Genomic DNA, 20,200 nt, shown 5'->3' on the forward strand with positions numbered 1-20,200 from the left:
AGGGATTCCGCTCCGCTTGATGTCTCTGTCCATATATTGACAGTGAAATCAGGGGCAACTCATGAAGCGGAATCCCCGTCCACATCGTTGACTGGGGATTCCACTCCAGGAGAAACACCTGTCGTCTGTGTCCATTCATGGACAGTGACGTCACTGGCTTCTCCTGGAGTGGAATCCCCAATCACAGCATCGGCAATAGATGGGGATTCCGCTTCAGAAGTTGCCCCTGATGTCACTGTCCATATATGGACAGAAACATCAAGCGCTCCGTCCAAGAGCGGAATCCACGGCCACACAGGGATTCCGCTCCTTCAGGGAGCTACAGTGGCGCTATTATATAGCAGAGCAGGAAGATACCTCCCTGCTCTGCTATAGTGGCGTCACTACCGCTGTAGCAGCCACAGCGGCTGCTGCTAGCGGCGGCACCGGCCATAGAGGGGGGCACGAGCGCCCTCATGCCCATTGTCACCGCTAGCAGCCACTATGGCTGCTACTGTGGTAACGGCGCCACTGAGTAAAGCACCTGGGCGGAAAGGCGGCTGCTGAAATGTCTGAAACAAGCAGGGGAAGCGTGCCAGCGCAGCGCCCCCTTCCACCTTCTGGAGTGATGCGCCCTGTGCCCTGTGGAGTGATGCGCCCGTGCCAGAACCAAGCTCAGTACATATATACAACACCAGAACCAAGCTCAGTACATAAATACAACACCAGCACGAATACAGCTTAATTTAGTGCAAACCTATACGGCAGGGGTTGCACTAAATTCAGCTGTATTCATGCTGGTGTTGTATTTATGTACTGAGCTTGGTTCTGGTGTTGTATATATGTACCGAGCTTGGTTCTGGCACTGTATATATGTACTGAGCTTGGTTCTGGCACTGTATATATGTACTGAGCTTTGTTCTGGTGCTATATATATGTACTGATCTTGTTTCTGGAGCTGTGTATATGTACTGAGCTTTGTTCTGGTGTTGTATATATGTACTGAGCTTGTTCTGGTGCTGTATATATGTAATTCGCTTTATTCTGGTGTGGGGGAATCTGTGAGTGGCAGGCTGATGGTAATTTTACTGTGAGTGGGGGGCTGGTGGTCATTTTACTGTGAATGGTGGGTTGATGGTCATTTTACTGTGATTGAGGGGTCTTCAAGTGATTTCCAGCTCTGAGCTCCAATTGAAATTAATAGGAGGCAGAAAATACTTGTGGTGCTCGTTTGGTGCTTTTTTGCCTGCATCTTTTGCATTAGCTTCAACGGCTTAAAAAGATGCAAAAAAAGGTCAAACAACGCTGTCAATTTAAAATCTGCTTCAAAATTCTTAAAGGAATTTTGAGGCAGATTTTTTTTGCCTTACAAAAAAATGCTGTGTGAACATACCCTAAGAGTGTAGTGCTTGTTTTTAGCCATTTTCTGTCTTTCTCAAAACAATTTTTGTAGTGGTGCCCTGAGGAAATTTTATTTTTCCAGTGGTTCCTCAAGTCTGAAAAGGTTGGGAAACTCTGGGCTAGGCTACAGGAACTCGACGGCCTACGCAAGGATCCCGTCGTGGAGCAGGGGGAAAGCGGCCTAGGTAAATACAATTTTTTTTTCTGTTTGGGGGCACTGTCTACAAAGGGAAGGTGGGGGGCTCTATGGTGCGATCTACAAGGGGGAGGTGGGAGGATGAATGGCACTGTCTACAAGGAGGTGGGGGATTATGGCACAATCTACAAGGGTTAGGTGGGGGGATGTATGGCAATGTCTACAAGGAGGAGGAGGTGGGGGATGTATGGCATTGCCTACAAGGAGGAGGTGGGGGCTGTATGTCACTGTCTACATGGGGGAGGTGGGGGGCTGTATGGCACTGTCTACAAGGTGGAGGCTGTATGGCATGATCTACAAGGAGGAGGTGGGGGATTATGGCACTGTCTACAGGGAGGCTGTATGGCACAATCTACATGGGGCACTATCTACAAGGGGGCTGTGTGTGGCAGCCAGGGGCGGAGGGGGCATTATACTGTGTAGGGGTACTACAGGGGCAATATACGTTGTGTGGCACTTAGGGGGCATAATACTGTGTGGGTACAATTAGAGGATAAAATACTGTGTCCTTGAAGGGGTTATAATATATAATATTATAAAATATTATTATACTGTATGGGGGCACTAAAGGGGCGTTATACTGTGTGGGGGCACTATATAGGGCATTATACTTTTTTTAAGGGGCATTTTTTTTATGATGGGGTGGGGCGCCAAAATATAATAACGCACGGAGCGCTATCTTTCCTAATGCCAGCTCTGATGATGGGGTGGGACGCCAAAATATTATTTCGCACGGTGCGCTATCCTAAGGCCGGCCCTGGCACTATCTACAGGAGGTGGGGGCTATATATGGGGCAATACCTAGAGGGGGGCTGTATGTGGATCATTATCTACAGGGAGGGCTGTATGTGGAGGCTATATGTGGAGCATTATCTATATGGGGTGGGGGCTATATGTGGAGCACTATCTACAGGGGGGGCTATATGTGGAGAACAATATACAGGGGCGGCCATATGTGGGGCACTATCTACAGGGGGCCATATGTTAGGCACTATCTATAGGGCACTATATGTGGGGCACTATCTTCAGGGGGCTGTATGTGGGGCACTTTCTACAGGGGCTACTATCTACTGGGGCCCTATGGGTGCAGTATCTACAGGAGGCTCTATAAGGGGCACTATGTATGTGGGGCACTGTCTGAAGGGGGCTCTATGTGGGGCACTGTCCACAGAGGGCACTATATACAGAGGGCTCTATCGGGGGCACTATCTACAGGGGGCACTGTGTGCGCGCGCGTGTGTGCGTGCGTGCGTGCGTGTGTGTGTGTGTGTGTGGGACAAAGTGTATGGTGCTATTATAATCAGGGACACAGTGATGGTTCTATTAGAATTAGAGGTGCAGTGCATGGCGCTATTATATTTAGGGGCATCGTGTGTGGCACCATGAGAATTTTTCTTCATTTATAGGTGTAGATATGTTTGAAAAGTTAGAAGCTGAAGGCATCTGAGTGGAAAACTGCAGAAATGGGCCATGGCCAGGAGAAGTCATCATGGAAGTCTGGACCGGATGGAGATTTTACCTGTGAGACACTTAATGTAAATGTTTATTCTGCCTCTAATCAGTACTGTAGTCACTGTATGATCTGCAGCGAGATAATGGGTTGTATGATTTTTATTTTTTTTGTGTGAGGCTGCTAGTGATGTAGAACAGCCAGGGGGATGTCAAGCAAGATCTGGGGGCGCCATTTAAATTTTCGCCTCAGGCAGCAGAAAAGCTAGAATCGGCCCTGTGGATGACATAAACCTAGATATAACATAGAAACATATAATAATACTGAATCCTGTGATCTTATCAGGCTTTTTTCCTTTCAAGTTATAGTTCTTATTTTGCACTAAATGTGCACTTTCTGCAGACTAAGTTATACAACAGATAACAGAGAATGTAGCATTAACCATTTACTAGCCAAAACTTTATGAGCTACAAGGTCAAAATGTCACCATGCGCTCCTGTCAATCAATCAGCAAAAATCTTCACATGCTCATTCTACAACGGAGATCTGTGGTATCATGCATTTGTAAGTGACAAACGTTATTCTCTTTTGTCATTAGTTATATTAGTCTAACATTGTTCCTATAGATTAACAATAAATCTTGTTAGACATTCCATGCAATTATTAAAATGACCATTAAATAAACCAAAAAGGAAATAGATTTACAGTAATGTTTAAAATGTCTTGGGAATAAAACTCTTACAACAAGAGAAAATTTAATTAGTTACAATTTAGGACAGATGATATACATATTCAGGGGCGTAGCTAAAGGCTCATGGGCCCAGGTGCAAAAGTTCAGTTTGGGCCCCCCTACGCATCTTCCCTTTTAGGGTATGTTCACACGCAAACTCAAAAATGTCTGAAAATACGGAGCGGTTTTCAAGGGAAAACAGCTCCTGATTTTCAGACGTTTTTTATGCCACTCGCGTTTGTCGCTGCGTTTTTTACGGCCGTTTTTTAAGCTGTTTTCAATAGAGTCTATGAAAAACAGCTCCAAAAACGTCACAAGAAGTGTCCTGCACTTCTTTTTAGCTGCCTTTTTTTTACGCGGCCGTTTTGAAAAACATACAATGTTTTCATTTTTACAAGAAATAAAGGAGAAAAAGCACCACAACATTTGTAAAGCATCTTCTTCCGAGTAAAACAATACCACACATGTGGTCATAAATGGCTGTTTGGACACAGGGCAGGGCTCAGGAGGGAAAGAGCGCCATTTAGCTTTTGGAGCTCAAATTTAGCAGGAATGGTTTGCGGAGGCCATGTCGCATTTGCAAAGTCCCTGAAGGATCAGAACCGTGAAAACCCCCGAAAAGTGAACTCATTTTGGAAACTACACCTCTTATGGAAAGTATCAAGGGGTATAGTGAGCATTTTGACCCCACAGGTTTTTTGCAGAATTAATTGGAAGTAGGCCGTGAAAATGAAAAGCTAAATTTTTTTCCCATAAAATGTAGTTTTAGCTTAGTTTTTTCCATTTTCACAAGGTCTAAAGAAGAAAAAGCACCCCAAAATTGGTGAAGCAATTTCTCCTGAGCACGTCAATACCCCATACGTGGTCCTAAATGGCTGTTTGGACACACGGTAGGTCTCAGAATAGAAGGAGCATATTTTGACATGCAGATTTTGCTGGATTGGTTTTCAGGGGCCATGTCGCATTGGCAAAGCCCCTGAGGGACCAAAACAGTGGAAACCCCCTAAAAGTGACCCCATTTTAGAAACGACACCCCTCAGGGCATCTCCAACTAGAGCTAAAATTGACGTCTAATTGCCTGGAAATCCTGAGTATCCTGTAAATATGAAGGAATGTTTTTTAATAATGGGCACATAAATCAATTGAAGTCCCTCCTGGGCGTCCAATTATAGCGGGAATTGGGTCAGTTACTGAGCCACTTTCACGCTATTTGGACTGGGTTATGCGCCCATTATTAAAAAACATTCCTTCATATTTACAGGATACTCAGGATTTCCTATCTATTCTGATGGGTTTCGGTTGGCAGCAGGATTTTAAATTAGCTAGTATTGACGTTGAAAGCCTATACACCCGCATCCCACAGGATGCGGGTGTACAGGCAATTAGACGTCAATTACAGCATACAAAAGGTGATCCCACATTTATTGACTTCATTTGTGAAGCTTTACTGTAAGTGTTGGGTCATAATTCTTTTCAATTCGATGACATTTGGTATCGTCAAAAGTCAGGAACGGCAATGGGTACACCAGTGGCCCCAACCTTTGCCAATTTATTTTTGGCAGATTCTGAGGAAAAAATGATTTATAATCTTTCCAATCCTTATGCTATATATTTACAGTTATACCTGCGCTATATAGATGATATCTTCATAGTGTGGTCTGGAACTCAGGAACAATTTTTAGAATTTGTTCAATATCTAAATAAAAATAGTATGAATATGAGTTTTACACATAAGTTTGGTGATCAGGAAATCGAATTCTTGGACGTATATGTGACAATAGAGGAGGGTGAAATACAAACAAAAGGATATCGAAAACCCACAGCTACTAATACACTTTTACGATATGATAGTTACCATCCAAAACATGTAACTCAATCTTTACCATATGCTCAATTTTTACGTTTAAGAAGAATTAATAGCAGTGATGTGATATTCCTTGAACAGGCAGATGAAATGAGAAAAAGGCTAGAAGTTCGTGGCTATCCCTCTAGATTGGTAGAAGAAGCTTTAAATAAAGCTAATAACAATAAACAGTTATCTCTATTACAACACAATAAAAAGAGAAAGAACAAATTTAATGCAAAAGAAGATAAAAGGTTTGTTTTATCCTTTGGTCATAGTCCAATGAGCGATGTTATCCGTATGAGCATTAGAAAAAATTGGCATCTTGTGGAAAATGATCCTCTATTAATGGAGGTCGCAGTTAGGAAACCAATAATATCTTTCCGTAGATGCAAAAATTTGAAGGACATATTAGTTCGAGGTCGTTTTTCCCAAAAAGAGAAGGGAAATGAGAATTGGTTATCAGCCATAGGACCGAAAGGTAATCATAAATGTGGACAGTGCAATTATTGCAACTCCATCATTCACACTAGGAACCTTAATTTAGGGGGCTGTGCGTTTGAAATTAATGAGCTGATAACATGTAGAACTCAATATGTTGTATATGCTATTGTCTGTAACTGTGGCAGATTTTATGTAGGTAAAACTATCCGACCTATGTATATTAGATTTCGTGAACATATTAGATCACTAGTCACAAGTGAGGGTTGTCCTAGATTGATACAGCATATGCAGGAAGAACATAAAGGTAATGCTAGATGCATGCGTTTTGTGGGCATAGTTCACATTAAACCGTTAGTGTCTGGAGGAGACAGGCATCGAGTTCTATTGCAAAAAGAGGTAGAAATCATCTCACAGACAGGAGCACTAGGACCTCTCGGCCTTAATGACCAGAACGATCTCAGTGCCTTTATAACATAAAAGAACCTTGTTGTTTTTAAACATAATGTATAAATAGTAACATATTGTTACTTTATTTTGATACAATACGATATATTATTTCACCATATTATATATTGTGTATTTCCCTGTCTTTTAGTATTTTGTTGCATAACATTTTGTATTGACATGTGGATAAAAAGGCAGGTAGAGGAAGTGACGCCAAGGCCTTGAGAAAGCGTGTACGCACGTGAAACGGCCGTAGGCTAATTCCACATCCTGACCGAGATCCAGAAATAAAGAAGTTTGTTGAATATCCGGTGAGTGCCTCGATAATTTCTACTTGTTTCATTATGGGGTAATAACTCTGGAATGCTTATACCTATCCAAGCGATTCTGAGATTATTTTCTCGAGTCATCGGGCTTTATGTTAGTGTTAAAATTTGGTCGATATATTCAATGTTTATTTGTGGAAGAGTAGCAAAATGTTGAAAAAATTTGAATTTAAATGTATCTGCTTGTAGAACAGATAGTGATACCACACAAAATAGAGTAGTTCAAATTTCCCATATGTCTACTATATGTTGGCATCATTTTTTGAACATTCTTTTATTTTTTAAGGACGTTACAAGGCTTAGAACATAAGCAGCAATTTCTCATATTTTTAGGAAAATTTCAAAAGCCTCTTTTTTTTAGGTACCAGTTCAGTTCTGAAGTGGCTTTGAGGGGCCTCAAAGTATTCAAAACAGCATTTAGAAAGTTTCTTAACCCTTTAGGCATTTCACAGGAATTGAAAGCAAAGTAGAGGTGAAATTTACAATTAATTTTTTTTTGTTAGAAAATCCTTTTTATTAAAAAAATTCTGTAAAACAGAAGATTTTACTAGAGAAACGCCACTCAATATTTATTGCCCAGATTCTGCCGTTTTTAGAAATATTCCACATGTGGCCCTAGTGCTGTAATGGACTGAAAAACAGGCCTCAGAAGCAAAGGAACACCTAGTGGATTTTGTGGCCTTCTTTTTATTAGGCACCATGTCCAGTTTGAAGAGGTCTTGTTGTGCCAAATCAGTGGAAACCCCCCATAAGTGACCCTATATGGCAAACTACAGCCCTCGAGGAACTTATAGAGGGGTATAGTGGGCATTTAGACCCCACAGGTGTTTTTTGCTGCATTTTGTGGAATTAGGCTGCTCAATTGAAAATCAAATTTTTCTGATAAAAGGTACAAATTTTTATTTTTTACAAGGAATAAAGCAGAAAAAACACCACAACATTTATAAAGCAATTTCTCCCGATTACGGCAATACCCCATATGTGGTCATAAACTGCTGGTTGGACAAACGGCAGGGCTCAGAAAGGCAGGAGCGCTATTTGGCATGTAGATTTTGCTGGATTGGTTTCTGGGCACCATGTCGCATTTGCAGAGCTTCTGAGGTACCAGAACAGGGGAAACCCCTTAAAAGTGACCCCAATTGGAAACTGGACCCCTTGAGGAATTCATTGTAGTTTTCATAGGGTGCATGTGACTTTTTGATCCGTTTTTATTCAATTTTTTAAGAGGCGTATTGACTAAAAAACAGCAATTCTACTGTTTTTATTCTTTTTTTTACAGCGTTCACCGTGCGCTATAAATGACATATTCACTTTATTCTGCGGGGCGATACGATTACGGCGAATCCATATATTTATAGGTTTTTTTATGCCTTATGGCATTTGCACAATAAAATACTTTTTTATAAAAAATCATTTACTTTTTGTGTTGCAATATTCTAAGAGCCATAACTTTTTTATTTTACCATCAATGAAGCCGTGTGAGGACTTGCGTTTCTTTTTTGCGTAACGAACTTTAGTTTCGATCAGTACCATTTTTGGGTACATGCGACTTTTTGATCACTTTTTATTCCATTTTTTGTAAGGTGAAGTGACCAAAAAAATTGTGATTCTGGTATGGTTTATTATTATTTTCTTTAATGGCATTTACCGTGTGGGAAAAATAACAAAATACTTTTGTAGTTGAGGCCGTTACGGATGCGGCGACACCAATTATGCATAGTTTATTTTTTTATTTTTTTTAATAATAAAGGACTGATAAGGGAAAAAGGGGATATCTTACTCTTATTACTCTAAAACGTTTATTTTTTTATTTTTACACAACTTTTTTATTTTGTCTTGCTAGGGGACTTGAAGGCAGGAGGCCGTTATCGCAATTCTAATACACTGCACTACATGCATAGTACAGTGTATTAGAGCTGTCAGTTACTCGCTGACAGCAAGCATAGTGGGTCCTGACTTTGTCAGGACATACTAGGCTTTCATAGGTGGCATAGCCGGAGGCCATTGTTAGGCCCCTGGTTGCCATAGCAACCATCGCCGTCCGCTATTTAATTTAACCCGTAAGAAGCCGCGATCGCTATTGAACATGGCTTCTAAGGGGTTAATCCGCGATTTGTCCCTGCTGAAGGAGCTGCGGCAAGTGCTGTATGAGACAGCAGTTGTCACAGCTCCTGTATGTGTCGGGAGGACGGCCGAATAACCCTTCAGCCTATTTAGTTTGTCAGTAGACACGTCTCTGATCCTGTCTCCTAAACAGCAGCCAAATAAGAACTATTATCGACAAGCTACGTTAACCTACTCTAGGTTATCATTAATGGGATGGGTATGATTCATACATGATTAACAGTCTTAGGGGCACGTGGATATTCTATAAACATTCTAGTTACAAAGCTGTTACTTAACAATCAGCAACTCATTCATGTTGGGCGTCCGAGGATTAGCCCACATGCATACTCTTACTTACGGTCAGGTGCGCCTCCTATGGGTCACAGTCTGGATGCGCGGAAGTCCTAACAATCACTTGGGTGGGGATGGATACCCGTCAGTTCTGCAAGGATCAATTTGCAATCTGATCCTAATACAGTCTAAACCCAGGGGCCGGAGGGAACCCTTCGGACACGCCGTTTAGTGTTCTCTCGGTATTTGGTTAAAGAGACTCTGTCACCACATTAGAAGTGCCTTATCTTCGACATAATGTGATCGGCACTGTAATGTAGATTACAGCAGTGTTTTTTATTTAGAAAAACAATCAATTTTGACCAAGTTATGACCTCGCAAGATCACTCTGTCATTAAGTCCCACACAAACGTTACTGAAGTGTCGGGATTGTGAATATACAACGCATCCTGGCTGGAAGCGATGTCTATTCACTCTCAAGACACTTCAGTAACGTTAATGTGTGAGTAATTGACAACACATCGTGAACAACGCAAGATCACTATGTGCTGAGTACATGAATGGAGAGAAGTGTATGACGCCGATTGGTCAGCGAAATACACTTCTCTTTACAACGCCCACTTTGTCAAAAGCTAAAAAACGCCCAGATGGGCATTAAGAAAGTCATTAGCATAAATCTAAAATAGGTCATATCTTGGTCAAAATTGTTTTTCTAAATAGAAAACACTGCAGTTCTCTACATTACAGCGCCAATCACATTATGTAGGAGATAGGGCACTTATAATGTGGTGACAGAGACTCTTTAACCCCTTCAGGACACAGCCTGTTTTGGCCTTGTGGACGCAGGCGATTTTTTCAAATCTGACATGTGTCACTTTATGTAGTAATGACTCCGGATTGCTTTTACCTATCCAAGCGATTCTGAGATTGTTTTCTCGTGACATATTGTACTTTACGTCTGTAAAAAAATTTGGTCGATAAATTCAATATTTATTTGTGAAAAACACCAAAATGTATAGAAAATTTGCAAAAAATTGCATTTTTCTAAATTTGAATGTATCTGCTTGCAAAACAGATGTTAATACCACACACAATAGTTACTAGTTAACATTTCCCATATGTCTACTTTATGTTTGTATCGTTTTTTGAACATCCTTTTATTTTTATAGGACGTTACAAGGCTTAGAACTTTAGCAGCAATTTCTCACATTTTCAAGAAATTTCCAAAACCTATTTTTTCAGGGACCAGTTCACTTCTGAAGTGGCTTTGAGGGCCTTATATATAAGAAAGTCCCCATAATTCACCCCATTTTAAAAACTTCACCCCTCAAAGTATTCAAAACAGCATTCAGGAAGTTTCTTAACCCTTTAGACATTTCACAGGAACTAAAGCAAAGTAGAGGGGAAATTTACAAATGTCATTTTTTTTGCAGAAATTCATTTGTAATAGAAAAAATTCTGTAACACAGAAGGTTTTACATGAGAAACGGAACTCAATATTTATTGCCCAGATTCTGCAGTTTTTAGAAATATCCCACATGTGGCCCTAGCGTGCTATTGGACTGAAACACCGGCCTCAGAAGCAAAGGAGCACCTAGTGGATTTTGAAGCCTCCTTTTTATTACAATATATTTTAGACTCCATGTCTGATTTGAAGAGGTCTTGTGGTGCCAAAACAGTGGAAACCCCCAAAAAGTGACCCCATTTTGGAAACTAGACCCCTCAAGGAATTTATCTAGTTGTATAGTGAGCATTTTAACCCCACAGGTTTTTTGCTGAATTTATTGGCGTTAGTCTGTGAAAATGAAAATCTACATTTCTTCTAAAGAAACAGACATTTTTTAATTTTTGCAAGGAATAAAGGAGAAAAAGCGCCCCAACATTTGTAAAGAAATGTATCCTGATTACGGCAATACCCCATATGTGGTCATAAACTTATATTTGAACACATTACAGCCCTCAGAAGGGAAGGAGCGCCATTTGGGTTTTGGAGCTCAAATTTTGCTATAATGGTTTTCGGTGCAATGTCCCATTTGCAACGCCCTCGAGGGACCAAAACAGCAGAAACCCCCCAAAAGTGACCCCATTCACTATCAGAATCCAAGAGAGCAAATGCCTCTTAAGTGGTATATAACTTGCATGCCATTTTTTACTTATTTTTTTTTTAACTTATTTTTTGTAACAGTTTTAATAAAAGTAACAAAGAAAAAGTCCAATAATCCATTGATCAATAAATTTATGAACAACCCTAAGGCCCTGTTCACACAGAGTTTTTTTTACAAGTTTTTCGGCGCGGAAACCGCTCCGCAAAACTCGTCAAAAACCGCCCGAAAATGTCTCCCATTGATTTTAATGGGAGTTGGATGAGCTTTTTTACCGTGAGCAAAAAAAACGCATCGCGGTAAAAATAAGCGACATGACCTATCTTGAGGCGGTTTCCGCCTCCAAAACCCCATTTCAATCAGTCAGAAGGGTAAAAAAAAACACCTCGACGAGTGTTTTGACGAGTTTTTGGCAAACCACTGTGCAAAAAACGTCCGGAGCAGTTTTTGCAGGAGGAATTTTCCTCCTGCAAAAAATTCAGTGTGAACACAGCCTAACAATGAATCAATGTATTTAGAATTTACAGACGTGTAAAATATATGAAGAGATTTATATAAGTATATGTGTGTATACGTATATATTACATGTACGTATATATCTATATGATGATATAGATATATAACATCCCTAATTATTAATTTTTAGTATTAACAAATTTCAAATATATGTCTATATATAATATATATTATGTGTGTCTGTGTGTGTGTATATATATATATATATATATATATATAATATAGACGTGTATGTGTGTGTATATGTGTACATATATATACACACATACACACACAGTATATAAATATATATCTATATAATTTTATAGATGTAAATATATAGATATATATATATATATATCTGTCTCTCATATATATATATATATATATATATATAAAATCATATAGATATATATATTTATATAATGTGTGTGTATATATATATATATACACACACACACACACACACACACACACACACACACACACACACACACACACATTATAAGCCCTAATTGATTATTAATTAACTAATTAATTGTCCTAGTCTGAGTACTATCTACCTAAACTATAGCTAGCTGCCTACACTAAACTAAGTGGAGGTGTTATTTGTGTGTGTTTTTCACAGTCGGTGTGTCTTTATATGAGACACACAGCAGCTGCTCGGCACAGCTTCTTCTCCCCCACTGTCTAAGAACGATCTGACAGGGAGGGAGGAGAAACAGTGTAACAAACAGCACGAAAGTTTGTTGCTGCAACAAACTTTGCTGCTGCAACAAACTTTGCTGTGAACACCATGATAGCTTTATCATGGTGATCACGTGATCAGGACCGACACCAATCCGGTCCTGATGTCTTCTCTCAGCACTTAGGCTGCTAGTAGCAGCGTGTGCTGAGAGATTCACTGCACAGGGAGAGCGCTGTGCACTCTGTTCTGGCACCACGTGAATTAACGGGCTGCAGGAGAAAAGCCCAGCACGGCAGCCCGTTAATCTACGTGGGCTGGTCGTGAAGGGGTTAAGTTTCCCAACAGGTACCGCCACTCCACACTGTCAAATGCTTTAACAGCGTCTAAAGACAGTATGGCGTAGCGACCACCCAATCTACCCACCTGAATATTAGCACAGACTTACCCAATATTGTCTTGTGTTAACTTCTGGGGCATAAATTTGCATTGATCTTCTGATACCAACGTTCCAATTACCCTTTAGAGTCTATTAGCCAGTATTTTTGACAGAACCTTAACATCAGTTAATCAGTGATCTAGGACGCAGGATCCAGTAGATCTTTACCCCTTTTTGGACGTAACACAATACTAGCTTTGTACATAGAGTCAGGTAGTTGACCATTAGCTAAGGACTGAATCAATACCCCATGTAGTCGTTCCACCAAAGCGTCCTCATATTCCCTATACACCTCTATTGTCAACCCATCAGGTACTGGAGCCTTATCACTTGCCATATCTCTTATCACCTTACCTCTTCCAGTTCAATTGGGCAATCCGACTCTTGCTGCTGCGGTGGCAGTTTTGGAATATCCTTACCTAGATACCTGTCCAATAACTGGTCAGAATAGTCTGCCCTCGATCTATACAATTGTTCATAGAAGCTCTTGAACACTGCAAGTTTAATGCTCATAATTGGCTTATGCCCTTTATTATTGCTGACATTATTGGCTAGAAACTTTCCTGGTCTGCCCTCTTTTTCGAATTCTTTCGATTCTGTACTTTCTCATACAAATAAGACTTCAGGCTTTCCACTGATTCTACCCACACAGCTTTATATTCGTCTGATTTGTTTTGAAGATAAGCTGCCTCCTTATTTTCCTTTAATCTTTCCTCTGTTGCCCTAAATTTCTTCTTAAGCCTACAAATTTCTCTGAATAATATTCCACGACTAGAAGCCTTAGCTGATTCCCAAACTATGGATCCCCAAGTTGCCGTGATATAAATACTATGGGTACTATTGACTCAAGGCCCTTTTACACCGGCCGATAATTGGCCGAAGCAGCGAGCGCCGATCAATGAGACATCGTTGATCGGCGCTCGTGTGCTCCGGTCACATGGAGCTATGGATGGGAACAAGCACTCGCTACTCCGATCACTCGTCCCCATACATTATTATCACGTCAGCAGTGCGTCTCCCTGTTTACACAGGGAGATGTGCTGCCGATTTTTATTTTTTATTTTTGTTAAAACAATACGACCAGCAGATGATCGAGTGTTTGCTCGTTCATCCGCTGATCGTTCTCGTTTAGACAGGGCAATTATCGTCAATGAGCGTTCTATGAACACTCGTCTGCTCGATAATCGTCCATTGTAAAACCCCCTTCATACCATGACCTTGATCTATTCTGAGTGAAGTTTTTGATTGTACCCTTGGACTACCACCTGGTGGAGAATACATCGATTTTTCTATGTGAAATACGACAGGATAGTTGGTGGGGATAGAAGTCGGTCCCGTGGTGAGAAAGAGCCCGGAGTAAAATGGACACATTTCTGATTCACATTTTTATACATGGCGGCTGTATGTGATGCAGATCCCACATACAGATGTACACACGTGACAAAATATGCACTGACAAACAGCTTGAATCATGTCATTTTATTGCCATCTTTTAGCCCAATCATGACCAGGGTAAAAAATAATAATTATTTAATTTGCAGTTCAATTGAAAAGACAATAGCAATATTAAAATGTCTATGTAGTTTATATGTAGAGATGGACTAACAAAAAAAAGAGAAGGTTACAGTTCAATGTCAGTAGCGGAGTGGGAGTGACAACTTGCTGTACACTGTCAGCTGAATATTGACTTGTAGGTCTTCATATGTCGTTTTACACTCTCGGCTATTTCCTGATCATCTTTCGTACGGTTATAGTAGTCTGTGAACAGTCCGTCAGGATTCAGCAAATATATGAGGATGGTGTGATCAACAATGTAATCGTCATCCTCATCACGAGGCCCTAAACTGTAGTATACACGATATGCTTGGGCTACCTCCTTGATCTGCTCCTGGGTACCAGTCAACCCCATGAGACGTGGATGGAATTCACTGACATACTTTGCCAGTGCTGCAACGTTATCACGCTCTGGATCCACTGAAATAAAGACAGGCAGCACAGGGGGCAAAGTGGGGTCCTTGTCTAACAGGGACACTGCAGAACTCAGCTTTTGCAGTTCATCTGGACAGATATCAGGACAATGGGTAAAGCCAAAGTACATCAACACCCAATTACCTCTTAAGTCTTGTTTACTGCAAGGCTGGCCTTTATGGTCAGTCAGACTGAAGTCTCCCTGACCAACTGCCAGGGTACGAAGCTGCTGAATGCGTTCCTCTTTCTTCTTTTCCTGTTTCTCCCACCGAAGATATTGCCAGACTCCCACTGCAACTCCGCCAATAATACAGCTAACAAGCAGCCTTGTTCGTAATGATATCGGAGCCTTCGTGGATCCTGGTTGCTGGGCTTTCTGTAGCTGAGGAGATGTGGATATTTTTCTTGCAGTGACCAACCATTTTATCTTGTTTGTGTAGTCCTTTGGTGTTATACTGACTGGATGTATAACCCCTTGATTTAGGAAAGGACATGAAGACGATTTGCAAATACGCCGTATGTGCCGCAGCATCCTAGAGATGAGAAGATATCCATGTCATCATATATTTATCTGATGTGTTTAAGATGATTGGAACAATTCAGTCTAGCAATAAGATCTGTCTTTGTTTTCTGATATCTTCCTAGTTAGGGAATTGTCAGAATTCATACATAAATGAGTTGCGCTTGCTGACACTGGGAAGCTCCGCCCACACAGTGGCTACATAAATATGGAGTTAGGTCCAAACGTAATATTTTTAAATGTATTCTGGCGTAAATACATTCATAAATCTGCCCATTATATTTTACACATACCACATATTAATTTATTTGGCGCATTTTGCTTAAAGGGGTTTTCCACTTTCTGACAACTGATGACCTGTCCACCGGATAGGTCATCAGTAATTGATCGGTGGGGGTCCGACCCGGACCCCACATCAATCCGCTACTCCGGCTGCCTCCGTGAACCGGATGTTTGGAAAGATATGCAGTAGTTGGAGCCGGAATCAGATGGCTTTGACCACTGCACAGCGGCCGTTCGGCAGAACTGCAGCTCTGCTCCTATTCACTTGAATAGGAGCAGAGCTGCGGTACTGCAGCTTGGCCGCTATTCTTTGACTAGAGCCAACTGCTTCCATCAATATTGTCTGGTTCCCGGAGGCAGCCGGAATGGCGGATCAGGGCGGGGTCCGGACACGCACCGATCATATACTTTCACCGTGCGGTAAAAACGACAACTTATCTTTATTCTATGGCTCAATACAATTACAGTGATACCATATTTATATAGTTTTTTTTATATTTTACCACTTTTATTGATAATAAACTTTTTGTTAAAAAAAAAATGTTGTGTTGCCACATTCTGAAAGCCATAACTTTTTATTTTTTCACTGATTGAGCGATGTGAGGACTTATTTTTTGGTACGTAGATCTTTTTGATCACTTTTTATTACATTTTTTGGGAGCTAAGTATACTTTTTTTTTTTTACACACTTTATTAGCCCCCCTAGGGAACTTGAACCAGCGATCGTTAGATCACTGGTACAATATACTGCAAAACTAACGTATTGCAGTATATCGTCATTTTTACAGGCTTCTGCTAAGCCTTGCCACAGGCAGAGTGAAGAAGGCAGCCCTCTGGGCCTTCATTAGGCCCCTGGGCTGCCATAACAACCGTCGTCACACCCCGACCTCACTGCGAGGGGCGGCGATGAGCTGTCGTAGGGGGCCTCCCACTCTTTTCAACGCCTCAGATGCTGCGGTCGTGACTGTCCGCAACATTTGAGGGGTTAAACAGCCAGGAACTGCGTGATTGCTGCTCCCAGCTGTTAGTCCCGGGTGTCCGCTGTAAAGTACAGCCGACACCCGCAGCATATGGAGCGCGCTCAGCACGTTCCAAACATCACCCCCCGCTCCCGGACGTAATAGCACAACTGGGTGCACGAATCGGTTAAAGATCTCTGCTTGTTGTTATTCAGTGTGAACATTCATTGTTTACTACAGTGGTTAAAATTTTGTCCATGATCATAAGATGGACACACACAAGCACGGATCTATACAGTATGGGGGTCTTTTATCAACATTTCTACGCCACTTTTATGGCGTAGAAGTCTCAAAAGGGGAAAAAAAAAAAAAACACTATTTGCGGTACAAAATGACCAAGTGCTGTGATGCATATAAGGCCGGACTCTGCCCGGCGTCAGGACTTTGTACGAGCCGCGCTAGAAGGATGAGTGAACCAGAGGGGAGAAGAGGAACGCTGGGTTAAGGACGCATTCACACAAGCGATGTGCATCTCGGACGTAAAAAACGGACGCACTTTGCGCTGCGGGACGCGATGTCGCGCATCCCCCATAAATTATCCCCAATGAAGGGATGCGTGAAGCGTGAAAAAATAGGACATGTACTATTTTCTCACAAACCCTTCACACGGTCCGTTGAATTATACAGGTCCGTGAGACGGCCGTTGTTTCAACGGCCGACACACAGACGTTTAACACGTTCGTGTAAATAAGGCCTAAGGATGTCTTTTTATTTTATGGGCAAACGGAATGAGGAGTAGATGAAGTACAGCCGTGGTTGTTGTGCCACAATTGTTGCGCGGCCTGGCCGCAAGATGCGACACATTTATGAAAAGGCTTTTGCCTCTTCACTAGGCTGATTTCACACGGGGCGGATACACTGCTTAATAGCACGCAGCGTATCCGCCTTGTGTGCCGCAGGGAATTCCGTGCAAAAAAACGCACTAAACTGTGGTGCAGTTTTTCACCCGGAATGTCCGCTGCGGAAAACTACAGCAGTTAGCCAGTCTGCTAGCAGGCCGGCCTCCTGGGATGACGTTTCATCCCATGTGACTGCCACTACAGCCAATCACAGGCTGCAGTGGACACATGAGATGAAACGTCATCCCAGAAGGCCACACTGAAGGGAGGAACACAGACTTCTGGGTAAGTATAAGATATTTATTTTCCTGAGTTGCGTTTTTTGCGGTGGAATCGCTGCAAACCCATGGCAACAAAACGCAACAATTGCTAAACCTGCAACAAATAAGCAGCGTTGACGCAAATACAATTGACATGCTGCGGAATAAAACTCTGCACCGCAGGTCAATTTGAGCGTTTTTTCCGCGCTGTATTTTCGCAGCGTGTGGATGAGTTTTGTCTTGTAAGGAGCCGTGCGCCTGTTTGTCAACCACATGACCTTGGACAGAATTTTATTCACTGGAAGTAAACAATGAATGTTCCTGCTGAAAGACAACAAGCAGAAGTCTTGAAAATCGTGCGGAATTAATACAGAAAGTATATTGGAAAACTGTATAACTTTGAAAATAACATTAATACGCTGAAACTGGAGAAGCATTATAACCTCTTTACACTACAACACAGCTCATATTGATAATGTACAAACCTTGTGCTCTCCTTCTCCGTGAGGTAAAATAGGTAGATTCTAGTCAGCTAAAGGACCTTTGATGATGTCACGATCATGTGATCGGTCACATGTGTAGGAAGAATCAAGCACTGGGCTGTGCTTAGTGGCTGAATGCCTGTTTCTGAAAAGCTTCGTTATGTGGAAGAGAAAACCCATACAGCACAGTTCTGTTGAGCAGATCTGTTTATGGGTGACATTTGTACAGTACAGCAGAGTTGTGAGTGTGTGTATGATAGGTTGTGCAGCAGAGCTGTGTGTGTGAGGGCTATTTGTTCAGCATAACGTGTGTGTGTGATGCGTTCAGCTCTGCTATTTGTGTTTATGATGCGTCCGCGGCGGCTCTGCTGTTTGTGGGTATGATGCGTGCGGCTCTGCTATTTGTGTTTATGATGCGTGCGGCTCTGCTATTTGTGTTTATGATGCGTGCGGCTCTGCTGTTTGTGGGTATGATGTTTGCAGCTCTGCTGTTTGTGGGTATGATGCGTGCAGCTCTGCTGTATGTGTGTATGATGTTTGCAGCTCTGCTATTTGTGTGTATGATGCGTGCGGCCCTGCTGTTTGTGTGATGCGTGCAGCTCTGCTATTTGTGTGTATGATGCGTGCAGCTCTGCTATTTGTGTGTATGATGCGTGCAGCTCTGCTGTTTGTGTGATGCGTGCAGCTCTGCTGTTTGTGTGATGCGTGCAGCTCTGCTGTTTGTGTGATGCGTGCAGCTCTGCTGTTTGTGTGATGCGTGCAGCTCTGCTGTTTGTGTGATGCGTGCAGCTCTGCTGTTTGTGTGATGCGTGCAGCTCTGCTGTTTGTGTGATGCGTGCAGCTCTGCTGTTTGTGTGATGCGTGCAGCTCTGCTGTTTGTGTGATGCGTGCAGCTCTGCTGTTTGTGTGATGCGTGCAGCTCTGCTGTTTGTGTGATGCGTGCAGCTCTGCTGTTTGTGTGATGCGTGCAACTCTGCTGTTTGTGTGATGCGTGCAGCTCTGCTATTTGTGTGTATGATGCGTGCAGCTCTGCTGTTTGTGTGTATGATGCGTGCAGCTCTGCTGTTTGTGGGTATGATGCGTGCAGCTCTGCTGTTTGTGTGTATGATGCGTGCAGCTCTGCTGTTTGTGGGTATGATGCGTGCAGCTCTGCTGTTTGTGGGTATGATGCGTGCAGCTCTGCTGTTTGTGGGTATGATGCGTGCAGCTCTGCTGTTTGTGGGTATGATGCGTGCAGCTCTGCTGTTTGTGGGTATGATGCGTGCAGCTCTGCTGTTTGTGGGTATGATGCGTGCAGCTCTGCTGTTTGTGGGTATGATGCGTGCAGCTCTGCTGTTTGTGGGTATGATGCGTGCAGCTCTGCTGTTTGTGGGTATGATGCGTGCAGCTCTGCTATTTGTGTGTATGATTTGTGTGTGTGTATGATGCGTGCGGCCCTGCTGTTTGTGTGTATGATGCGTGCGGCCCTGCTGTCTGTGTGTATGATGCTTGCGGCTCTGCTGTTTGTGGGTATGATGCGTGCGGCTCTGCTGTTTGTGTGTATGATGCGTGCGGCTCTGCTGTTTGTGTGTATGATGCTTGCGGCTCTGCTGTTTGTGTGTATGATGCGTGCGGCTCTGCTGTTTGTGTGTATGATGCGTGCGGCTCTGCTGTTTGTGTGTATGATGCGTGCGGCTCTGCTGTTTGTGTGTATGATGCGTGCGGCTCTGCTGTTTGTGTGTATGATGCGTGCGGCTCTGCTGTTTGTGGGTATGATGCGTGCGGCTCTGCTGTTTGTGGGTATGATGCGTGCAGCTCTGCTGTTTGTGGGTATGATGCGTGCAGCTCTGCTGTTTGTGGGTATGATGCGTGCAGCTCTGCTGTTTGTGGGTATGATGCGTGCAGCTCTGCTGTTTGTGG

At 42.4% G+C, this 20,200-nt stretch overlaps 1 protein-coding gene across 1 annotated transcript; it reads right to left on the reverse strand.

The window, feature by feature from the left end:
* Positions 1–14,395: 14,395 nt before the first annotated feature.
* SCO2 (synthesis of cytochrome C oxidase 2) lies at positions 14,396–18,825 on the reverse strand. The gene is made up of 2 exons (XM_075855116.1): positions 18,305–18,825; positions 14,396–15,432 (listed from the first exon to the last, which is right to left on the reverse strand). The coding sequence occupies exon 2, from the start codon at positions 15,429–15,431 to the stop codon at positions 14,604–14,606; it is 828 nt and encodes a 275-aa protein (XP_075711231.1). The 5' UTR covers position 15,432; positions 18,305–18,825; the 3' UTR covers positions 14,396–14,603.
* Between the last annotated feature and the right edge of the window lie 1,375 nt (positions 18,826–20,200).

Source organism: Rhinoderma darwinii, chromosome 3 (assembly GCF_050947455.1).
Source record: "Rhinoderma darwinii isolate aRhiDar2 chromosome 3, aRhiDar2.hap1, whole genome shotgun sequence".
NCBI classification, from domain to species: domain Eukaryota; kingdom Metazoa; phylum Chordata; class Amphibia; order Anura; family Rhinodermatidae; genus Rhinoderma; species Rhinoderma darwinii.

What these genes read in the sequence shown, in the direction of transcription:
- SCO2 (XM_075855116.1), bottom strand. Translation starts at nt 15,431, where the DNA reads ATGCTGCGGCACATACGGCGTATTTGCAAATCGTCTTCATGTCCTTTC.